Source organism: Pygoscelis adeliae, unplaced genomic scaffold (assembly GCF_000699105.1).
Source record: "Pygoscelis adeliae isolate BGI_AS28 unplaced genomic scaffold, ASM69910v1 Scaffold171, whole genome shotgun sequence".
In the NCBI taxonomy this organism is placed as follows: domain Eukaryota; kingdom Metazoa; phylum Chordata; class Aves; order Sphenisciformes; family Spheniscidae; genus Pygoscelis; species Pygoscelis adeliae.
The window spans coordinates 324,500-335,852 of NW_008824186.1; the positions used below are offsets into that span (position 1 = coordinate 324,500).

The 11,353-nt window shown below is 39.9% G+C and overlaps 1 protein-coding gene across 1 annotated transcript in view; it reads left to right on the forward strand.

The window, feature by feature from the left end:
- The window catches only part of MICALCL (MICAL C-terminal like), a 39,933-nt gene extending 30,206 nt beyond the window's left edge, over window positions 1-9,727 (forward strand). The window contains exons 9-12 of the mRNA XM_009334568.1: window positions 1,629-1,722; window positions 7,204-7,303; window positions 8,549-8,622; window positions 9,543-9,727. Coding sequence (XP_009332843.1) covers window positions 1,629-1,722; window positions 7,204-7,303; window positions 8,549-8,622; window positions 9,543-9,727 — 453 coding nt within the window. The remainder of the gene's footprint in view (window positions 1-1,628; window positions 1,723-7,203; window positions 7,304-8,548; window positions 8,623-9,542) is intronic.
- Window positions 9,728-11,353: the final 1,626 nt, after the last annotated feature.

Sequence of the window (11,353 nt, forward strand, 5' to 3'; positions counted from 1 at the left end):
ATATCAGCCCCTGAGAATGTAAGAAACTCGGCTATTACCCCTATGTACTACAGGAGGGTACGAAAATACAGTGATGGTTTTTGTTCTCTCTCTGCCATAACAGTGAAGGTCAACCATTTTCTTTGTTAATGATGGAAAGTCACTTCACGTTATGCAGGCCCTGCTCTTTGGAAAATGCTGGAAAAGCTCTGGACTCTGCTAATGTTTTATTATTTCCAATTACAGTTCAAAGATTTGAGAATGCACTTCTGCATGACTTGATCTCAGGCTGTGTTCTCTCAGGTGTCAAAATTTTCAGGTTTATTTCACTTACCATACATACGTATCTATATGCATATATACACACACACAAATCTTAAGGGCATATGTGGCCATTAGCATTTTTTTGTGTGTCTGTGCTGTAGCATAGGGCAGAGAAACCTGAGCTGGATTTAATCTCAATAATTCAGGTTGTAATGGTAATCAAGATATGGTAGTGGGGAGAGCAGGCTTTTTGAAGGCAGAGTTGTCTATCATCTTCTGTTATATTACTATAGCAGGTGGATAGTTTTGGATGGAGCTTCCACTTGCTATTTCTGTACCAATATTAAATTAAAAAAGAAAATTAATAAGTTGCTTTTCAGATGTGAATCTGAAATCTCCGTTTTTGTAGACATCACTGCTTTTGCAAAATGTATAACTGAAAAGGAGAGAAATTTTGTGTTTGAACCAGACAGTGTATTTTAGAAAATGCTAAAATCTAGCTGTTATTATAAAATCCGTGACAGAATAAAACCCATGGGAAAGAAGAATAGTATCTTATTTCATCCAAAGTAAGAGCAACTATGTTATAGTTTTTATCTGAGAACTGTAAATTATCTCAGGGTAAAATTAGATGCATACATGCCTTCTCTTATTTACTGCTTTGTGGAAATAATCAAGTCCAAACTTTTCAAACCATCTTTCATGTTTGTTAGGCTGTTCCTGAGGGCTTGGCTTGGTATGCCCTAACACAGCCTGAAATGGGAACTGCGGAGCATCTCTATTTGACAATTCAACCTTTTAAGATGTTTCATGCTTATTATCCACATGGCACCTCTGAAAATCTTATTTAAAAGGGGATGGACCAGTGAATGTAGAAGTCCTTCCTGAAGTGTCACTGAATTATCATTTCTTAGCTATTAGACCCTTTCCTCCCTGTGTCAAAAGCTTGTGAAATATAAAAGCAAAACAAACAACAAAACCCTACGGACAACGAAATAGCTAGCAAAGCTTTCTAGCTGTAAACCTTCAATATTTATATGAGCTTTATTCATGTAGCATCTCAGAATATGTGCCTCTGAATGTGTAATGTATTGACTTTTCACACCTTGTGAGGGACAGAAACATTATGATCTCTGTTTTACAACGGAAGAGCTAAAGTTCAGAAAAACTGAGGTTCTTTCAGTACCTATGATACTTACCCACATAAAAATGTAGATAGATACCTAGTGCTTAAATTGCTTATGCACCTAATATGCTCAATGAATTTGCAAATCCCATGACTCCTCTGAGACCTTTTCAAGCTGTTTCTCTAACCTCTGAGACCATCTTTTGTCTCTGAATTTTCAAGCTATGTCTGTAGCTTTTATACCACTACAATTTTGCAGGCAGTCCAGCGCCAGCTAGAAGAATTGGAGGAAAGACAAAGAGCTCTGGAGATTTTTGGTGTCAAACTGGAGAGAGAACTAAGAGGAGAATCAGGTAGATGAAGCAGTGTGTGTGTGTTTGGTGGTGGGTTTTTTAAATCTTTTTCAAAGCAGAGGGGTTTTAATGATTGTCATAGAAGTAGACTTCAGTGCAAAATCCGAAATGAAACAATAACTGTAAGGACAAAAATCAGTGTTTACTTTTTTCTTCAAACTCTGTTAGCTCAAGCACCTTTATACTGAATGCTATAAATTTTCTGTTGGTTAACACAGATTTGGAATTATTTGCCTTGCTATTCAACCTGAATCTACATTTCCCCCCCCCCCCCTCTTTTAAATCCACCCCCCGCCCATCTTTTAAAATCCCATCCTCAGTTTAATTTCATCTTCTGGAGGGAACTAGTGAGGTTTCCAGGAGCTGTATCTCAGTTACCAAGCCAGCAGCAGTCCGTGCCTAGTAACAGAGTCTTTAATGACTTCTCCCAGAGTGTGAAATGCCATTAATATGATTAGAGCCGGTGGCCATGCTATAGCAACAGCAGCATGCAGGCACACAGACCCAAATCACACTGCTTTCCCCCCAACGGGTGGAAGATAACAGGGATGTCATCCTGGCCCTGGTCAGAGGCAAGGTTTTCACTCGCTTGAACCAACAGTCCCAAGCACCCAGGACTGCAGCATCCTCCCACCAGCCCAGCCCTACCAATGCTTCCCAGTGTGCGTGGGGTGAAGCTGGGGAGACCTCCCGCAGAGGGACAGGACATCTAGGGGCTCCTGCCAGGCTCAAAACAGGGATGGGAATGTGAACCATGCATGTAAGGGACTTCAGAGGGGTTGCGGTTCTGTGCTGAAAGGACTCTGGGGAGCTGACAGCCCAATTGCAAACGTGTCTTTATTGACCTCCGTTTTAGAAAGCTGAACCTCACGCTTTCATGACAGGCAGTTGCACAACACTGAAAACCTAGATATGTTTTGGCACCTGATCTTGTTGTCTTAGCTAGGCAACCCAGCAAAATCTCTACATGCTGGCTTTTTTAATGCCATCTTTTCTTAGCAATTATCGCTCCTATTCTAACACTGAACTAATTGGTTCAGCAAGAGAGCATTTGTCCAACCTTTTATATTTATTAACTAATTTCCTATAATTGATAGTGCCAACCTATTTCAAATGTTATTTAAAAGGCTAACATCTTTTTTTTTTCTTAAATGAAAACATAACTGTTTATCAAATGGCACCCACCTTACCGCCTATGAGAAAGTCTGCTAAAAAGACTTTGAGGATTTTGAGTGTTAGCTTTTTTCTTTACTGCTGATTTGTACAAGGGTGGATGTTTTTTGGAAATGTCAAAAATACAGAGGGACAAGAGGCTTCTAGCTCTTGGGATAGACACCGAATACCAGGATAAATGGCCTAAAGCCACCTCTTGTTTTTGCTGTTGTGACAATTGCATTTCCTAAAGAAGGCTGTCTGCCAACAGATTGATGCTTCTCATTCTCTTCCCATCCTTAGTAATTGGATTGCCCTCATTAAGGTGAAAGTACTATTTTTTTTCTCCCTGTTGATTGTTTGTGTGTAGGTGGCCAGTTACAAATAGGGCAGATACTGAAACGTAGGATGTTACTGTGTCTCAGTAACTCTCCTGGTGCAAAAGCATGAAGCCATAAGTTTCCCAAACAAAATGTGAGTGCTTTGTTGCTTGTAATAACATACGTGTAATGATGCAGGAATCAGTGAGTTTAAGATTCTTTTCAACCTTCTTAAAAATAATGACCATTATTGTTTAATGAATGACCAGTGTTTATTAGGTTAAGTTGTATTTAAGCAGGTCTGCGCTTATGCAATTCAAGTGATTTAATAGGTATTATTAAGGTAATTAGAAAACGATCACAGTTCAGCAATAATATTGAGCTGCAAAGCTTGTGAATAACCAAATTTAGACACAGGCCTGCAAACACTAGTCTTCAGTGACATTTACGCAACTCTCCTCTAATAATTCTGTAAGCCCAGGATGAATGGCCCCTTTGTTAGGGGGAGTTATTCATTAGCTCCTCAACTGTATTAGAAGAGAACATGCGTGGGTGTGAAACAACTGCCATGAAGACTGATGAGCAAAATGAGGCTTTGATGATCTTCTAATTGTAGTGACAACAATTCATGTGTTTAAAAAAAAAAAAAAAAAAAAGTCCTATGAATACTTTTTCATGCCCGTTATTCCCTTTATTCTGGTTCAAAATACCAAATAATAAATCACCGTACCATTGCTTTGTTTTCCACTGACATTTGTGGAGGCTTATGGAGATCTTCCTACAAGAAAATACAGAAATAAAAATCTCGAAACACGTTTTCCACTGAAATTAGCATAACTGATCAGCTGACTAAACAAATCATGAAGAATGATGGTAAAGAAGAAAATCTGTGTTGAGAGAACATTAAGAAATCTCTCCATGTTTTGGAAGGTGAACAAGTATCTGCACGTTGCAGCTAGTTTTTTATTTCATAAGGAGCATATCCAAGGTTTCTCAGAACTTTTGACAGAGTCAAAAGAAATCAGTTGAAAACCTGTAGGAATAAGGAATATGAGGTTTGGCTGTTCCTAAAAAGGTGCAAACTGGCCGAGCCCCCTTTACTGTGTGACTGCTGTATGGAAGGACGGCGTAGCATCACTCTGGAGAACAGAAGGTTGAGGTTTTGAGAACAGTGTTCAGTAAATACTCCTCTGCAGCCTGTCATTCCCTCAAAAGTGATGAAAATAGAAATAGCTACAATGTAATTAGAGGAATACCTGACTTTCAAATGGGGTCTAGGTTAAAGGAGATTTGGGTAAACCAGGAGGAAAGTTTTGCTTTAGCAATGCTGTAACAAAAAGCTAGCGTGGCTCACAAAACAAACTCACAAATTGTTTTCCCTCTAGCCTTTAAACAGATCTGTCGTACTGCATTATACAAAAGACTTCATTGGCTTGTTCTGCCCTTGGAAGGCATAAAGCACTCCATCAGACTTAAATAACTATTAACATTATTATTAACAAACATTTGAAAAGCTTAGGGAAAAAAATGCCCCTGGGGACACTTGGGGGACATTCTGTGGGATGGAGAAGGAGGAAAAACAAGGGCTATTTTTATTTCAGCTTGCACTGAGGATTTTGCTAAAATGAGTGGCATTTTTGCAAAGTGCGTTACTCTCTGCTTACCTCAATCAACCTACGATACACAGTCTTTTATTAGATATATAGAGATTTTAAAGGTAAAGAGGAAACATTAAAAAAAAAATTTTGCCTAATCAAGAAAATTGCAAAAAGGGAATAGTAACCCTCGGGATGTGTGCGGGACATAGGCATACCTGCAATTGCAATGTTTTTACTGACAGTAAGATAGATCAAATTTTGATGATAACTTCTGATGGTGGCATACGAAGACCTAAGGCTCTGAATACTAATGCTGCATCCCTGCATTAGATCTGTGAGAAACCACCGTTGGCATGTCCCAGCAAGAACTGCTCCAGCAGTCACCCTGAGAAGACATTTTTTTATCACCACTTGCTGACCTGGAAGATCCCTCAGGAACACATCCATTACTGCCAAGTTTTAATGGAATCGGGCAGAAATAGGACCAAGATTGCTCTGCCCTCTCCTGCTGCTTTATCCTACCGTTCCATGGGGTTGGGGTCAAATGCTGATGAGAAATTGCAGAACTGCACTCAAGCCAGCATGACTCCTGTCCTCGGCGTGGGGGCCCATGTAATTCCTCCAACACTGGCAGGAGGTGACCTGGGCTCTCTGGGATGACAGTGCCTGGTGAAGGCATGCAAGTGGGCTGGTGATCCCAAACACCAAACAATTTCCCTCCTGCTCAGGAAGATTGCTGAAGGGCTGCATTGGGTGAGAGCATTACTGCCCGAAGGAGATGGGCTTTAAACTGTTGTTCTTGAGTGGAGTCAAATCCTGACTTTGACGTTAAAGTGAGGAACACCTGAAGCAGTAGAGGCAAGAGGCTAATTCCTGAGGCTGAGAACAAGGTGCATTTCAAAACAACAACAGAAAGGCATCCAAAACACTGCTGAGCTGTCCAGGACTCTGGCTATCTCTCCACTTGGTAACCTAGTTCAATGATACTCTTGTAATTGTCATCTCTGGAGCTTGAATCTGAGACCTTTGGGCTTAAATTTCAGTGTGCTCAGTCATCTGAAATAAAGGTGCAGTCGTCTTAAAGTAGGAGAAATCACATAAGTCTCCATCCACAGAAAATAGTCAGCCTGGTTTATGGGGATTTTATACTTGGTTGTCTAGCAGCATGATGTAAGGACTGAGGAGGAGAGAGCTGTGTTCCCCTGCCTGCTGGTGGCACCTCATTTTGCTTTGTCCCATGTTTAGCTGTCCCTGCCTCCAACACACGGTGGCAGCGTGGTGGGGTGTGCAACCACCACGTGCTGAGGCAGGAGCATGGGCTGGCTGTTGATTTTATGCTTCTGAAAAGGTCAGCGTGTCCCCTAAATTGTTGCCTCAACCTGGAGTAGTGCAAGATATTTGCTTCCTACAAGCGATCACTATTTTGTGGCAACAGAGGGTGGATGGGCAGAGCAGACGTTGTGGGAGGTGTGTTTGCAGTGCCATCGCTGCTGCTCTAATTCTGTATCAAAGGGTGGTGGGGTGGTTTTGTTTTGTGAAGAAAATGAATGGAAAATGTGAAGTGATGAGTGTGTTAAAAAGGACAGCGAGGAAAAGAAATACATATGTGCTCTGACTTGCCACTTGAAAATACCCAGGGGTTCTTCATTGCCAAAGATTTTTGTACGATGGCATCTTAGGAGCAGTAAAGGCTCTTTCTGGTGAAAGAGAAATCCGTCCTCCTCTTCAGCAAGGCAGAGTCAAGCTGTGAGCTCTTTGGGAGAGAGACCATCTCGTGCTTTGTGTCTGTATAGTGCCTACTGGTGATGCCCTGGTCCAAAGTGTTACAAAACCACCCAGTAATAATAGATTTGTCCTGTCCCACAACCTTTCCCATCATTCAAAGCAGATGCAGATTTAGAGGCCAGTTGGCAAATGAATGGAAATTTGTAGAGGATTTGACTGTGCATCTGATGCCCACTGGAAGCAGGGACTAAGTTGATACTTGCCATCATGTACATCCTGAGGTCCAATTGTGTTAATGGGATATCTATTTATATGTATAGTTCAGCTGCTGGAGTCCAGTATCAACAGAGAAACTATGTTATCAAAGGCAGATCTAAGAGAAAGAAAAAGTGCCTATTAAAAAAAGAAAATCTACATGAGTATGTGAAAGAAAAACTTCCAAAACAAAAGTGTTTTTAAATCTAATGCACCTTTAACTGCAATAAACTACAACATTCAACCAAATGTAGACAAGAATGTTATATCTGTTATACCCAGACATTACTGATGTAAGTTACATACAGCAAAAAAATCTACATTTGAACTCACCTAGGCTTAGAAATGAGGACTATTTAAAGTTAACCTAAGTGGTAAGAGCATTGGAAGGAAAGCCGGTAATGCACACTTAAGTCTCCTATTTTAAACAGATTCAGGCACAAAGGATGAAACTCAGATGCTACATGAATGGTTTGAGCTGGTCCTGGAGAGGAATAAATTAATGCGTTACGAGTCTGAGCTCCTGATTATGTAAGTAAGGACAAGCATTAGTACTCTAGAAGGGGAGGGGAGAGGGGAAAAGTGTACTCACAATACACCTGAACACCTTGCTGCATGCTGCAGTTTGACACTGTCGCAGAATAAACATACCCAGAGTAGCTACAATCTGTTTTGAACACAGATTTTCAGTTGAGCCCTCCTGGTCCTTCCCTCTCACAGTGGTTCAATTATTTCAATCCTATACAATACTCTAAACAAGTATAACATATAGATGCTCTGCCTTTACATAATGTGGGTCTAATGAACACTGGGGCACTTTCTCCTGTGGAAGAAAAATAGTCTGACAAGTTTATCCCAGTTATTATTGGACATAGGAGGAAAGATCTAGGAATTCACTACAGCGATGAAACAAGCAGATAACACCAAGCAAATAAAAACCGTCTCAGATGCCACTGTTTGTGGTTGATGGAAACAATATTGGCTGTAGCTCCCTCACCTCACCTCCTTGGAAACATACTCAACAGATAAGCGGAGGTGACTCTCAGCTATTTTCTCCACTATTTCTGGGCAATGTGGCAAGGTGATGAGAGTTGCAGCAGTCATTACTCACTCCTGGATTTCCCACCAGTGCAGGCTGCTCATTGCCATTTATCATTTCCGTATCACTCAGCCAGCCCCCGCTCTGTGCGCAGAGCTGCAGCCCAGCCACTAGCTCCAGCTGCACCCCAGTTTCTCCCCAGCCGTCCTGATGCTGCCAGGGGCCAAACCTTTTCTTTCCCCTTCGATTGTCATTGGGTGTTGTGGTAGCAATGCTTCCTGCTCACACTGTCTGCAAAGCAGAGTTAAAAAAACAAAAGCAGGCTGCTTTTATCGCTGCAGGACACAAAATGCTGTCAGGGTGCGTTCACATGTATTAATTCCCTTGCCTCGGGACCTGTTCCTGTGCAGAGGGCCTGGCAGGGCCCTTCGTGTGTGGGAGCGTTCAGTCCTATCCAGAATTACATTGTAGGTGCCACCAGCAAAGTACAACTGGTTAAAGCCTTAAGTGTTGCAGTGTATGAGGGAGCTTAATCTGATACATAATGCAAAAGGTGGTAGTGGTACTTCTGGCGTTGCTCTGGCAATATAGGCGCGGGCAAACCTTTTAGCCTTGACTGCCCATGAGGAGAAAATACTGGATAAACAGAACACACAATCTCTTGGTTGAAAGAATATTAACACATATGTCTTTATTGAAAAAAGCTTATTCTTTAACATACTTTTTATTGTACCTAGAGCCCAAGAGCTAGAATTGGAGGACCACCAAAGCAGGTTGGAGCAAAAGCTGAGAGAGAAAATGGCCATTGATGGTAAGTCAAAGGGGAGAGTATGCTCCAGCCCACAGTGATAGACCATGCCTGTATGCATCCCCGTTTGCTCCAAAAAGGACCAGAGCGGCTGAGGCTCTTCCTCCTGTGCTCCTCTGTGAGTGCAGCTCAGCCAGCAAAATGCAACATGTGAGATCTTCTAGTGAAGATAGCTAAGCTAACCTGCTCAGTTTTACATTGAACTGGATCAGAAGCACTCGCACATGTAATTCCACTAATTGTGCTGTGCAGGCAGCAACACCCAGCTAACGTGCAAAGATGGGCAGCAATGGAAAGTAATTTCTTCAACCACCTAAACACAAAAGAGATTATCTGCTTTTATGTTAACTGTAGCATTACTGGTTACCGCAGTAATTTGGAACTGCTTTTAGGTACTTGGGATTACAGTTTGGGCTTGTCCTTTCATTTGGTATTAGAAAAGAAAGCATGGGGAGGAGGAATGCAGGGAGAAGGGGCGTTACATAGCACTGAATACCCAAAAATATCCTGTTGTGTTCTAAGTGTGCGGATTGTAAGTGATGGCAGTTCTCAATACATTTTCTGAAAAACACTTTTCATTTTCTTATAGGTACTACATTTCACGGTTGAGCTTTTTACCTTATAAATTAAATTTAAACTCCAGCTTAAATATTTTGATAAACAAGTAGTGGTCTTCCTACCCCTTCCAGTCTTAAGTTTTGCTAGAAGATCTACTCTAGATGTTAGGAGCCTTAATGGACAACCTTAAATGGCCCAAATGCAGGAGAAATTCTCCCTGAACTGTAACATGAAAAATATTAACTGCTATTGACTTAGTTTGTCATTGACTATAATATTAATTCAAGCCATACACCAACAGTTAAAATGCAAAGCGTAACAACAGAGTGATCTGGATTTTAACCTCTTGTTTTGTGGTCTTTTAGACAGCCTTAAAGATGAGATGGATCTGAATGAGGAGGATGAAATTTTTACTGAGATGATGAAAGTGGTTGAAGAAAGGGACAAACTTGTGTCTACCTTAGAGGAGCAGAGAGTGAAAGAAAAAGCAGAAGACCAGCACTTTGAAAGCATTATATTATCTAGAGGCTATCAGCTGAGCAGGATTTAAACAGCCACATGCAAATAACATGATTTCAGCAATATTCATAATCATGGAGTTACACTCTTCTGAAAAATGAAGGAATTCAAATTTAAAATCAGTTTATTTGGGAAACGTCATTTTGTTATCAAAAGCTCTTAAGCAGTTCTTTTGCTCATACCGGACTGAGTAATTTCACTAACAACTTAAAGGATCACTGAAATACCAAATACGGCTGAATTTACCTGTCTGATGGACATCAGGGTCTGTGAAAGGGAAATCAGAGCTCTGTTTTTTTCTTGGAATTTTATTTTAACGCTGAGAATAGAGTTTCTGAGAAACATGAAGACATTATGTAGTATTTTTGAGACAGCATTACTTTCCATCTGTTTGTCTGAATCTGTATGTAGTTTTGTTAATATTTTGGCACAGCCAAGCCGTGGTGAACTATTTAAAGGTCAGAAATATAAAAATAAGGTTAGTTTTTATTTCTGGTGGAGGAAGGGTCGTGTGACTAATAACTACATATAAGCACTCATTAAAACTACTGTAAATGCAATGTCAGAAATTAATTTTCCAGGTATTTGTAAGTTTTAGCGCACTGTGTATTTTTGAACAAGAAGTTAACGCAATACTAAATCCCTACATTTTGTAAAATGATGAGGGATTATCAAAGGGATGACTACCCTTAAAACTGTTACATGCTCAAAAAAGCTTTTGTATGTCACAGATTAAGGTCTTTAAAATATGCTAAATGGTAACTTAAAAACAGTAATCCAGACCCAATTAGTATTTATAGGGTACGCTTTACAATTGCTTGATAAAATACATCACAAATAGTATCATAATGTGTGATGAGTGGTGTAGCAGTTAAAGATCTCCCTGAAAATAATTCCTCAAAAGGATTGCAAAAAATGTTGAGTTTGTAATGTCAGCATTTGATAGAAAATATTGTGGGTATATTTAAACTACATTTATCTTGTTGCTTAGGAATATATGCATATTTTTTGCTTAAAGGAACTATCTCCTATCTTTTTTTGTACGTGCATTTGTAGATACTGGCAAAGCAGATGTGCAGAAATTCTCCTTAGTATTCAGTGTAATTTAAGTGCTTTCTTAAATCTGATACAATTCTGCAGTTTAAGATTGGTAGTATTCCCAGCTGTATGTGTGATGCACTAGATGTTCAAACTGAAAAAACAAGGAGAAACTGAAAGACTGTTTCTTTTTGAATATCATTTTACCTCATGCTCTGAGAAGATTTGATGTTCTCGTTATTTCATGAATGGTGCTAATTTGCAGCAGTTGCCTATGGTACAGCCAAAGCTAGAAGCATTCCTGTTACAAAAGCTTTAAACTAAAAAACCTCTTGGTAAGTACTTGTAGGGTAACAGACACACTGGATCCCGTCACACTAATTTATGAATTATCTTAAGTTTTTGCTATATTGTAAGAAATTTAAAATACCCTTTCTAAAGACAAAAGCAAGATTTTACTATTGACCACAGATAAATAATATACCTCTATTGGTGCAAGAAATATACTATTGTTCTGCAATATTTATGTATTTATATTTATTTATTAGACTGTTTAAAGAGGATAAGAGTGTCTGGTTACATTTTACAGTTTGGATGTTGTCTCTGATTTTGGTTGATA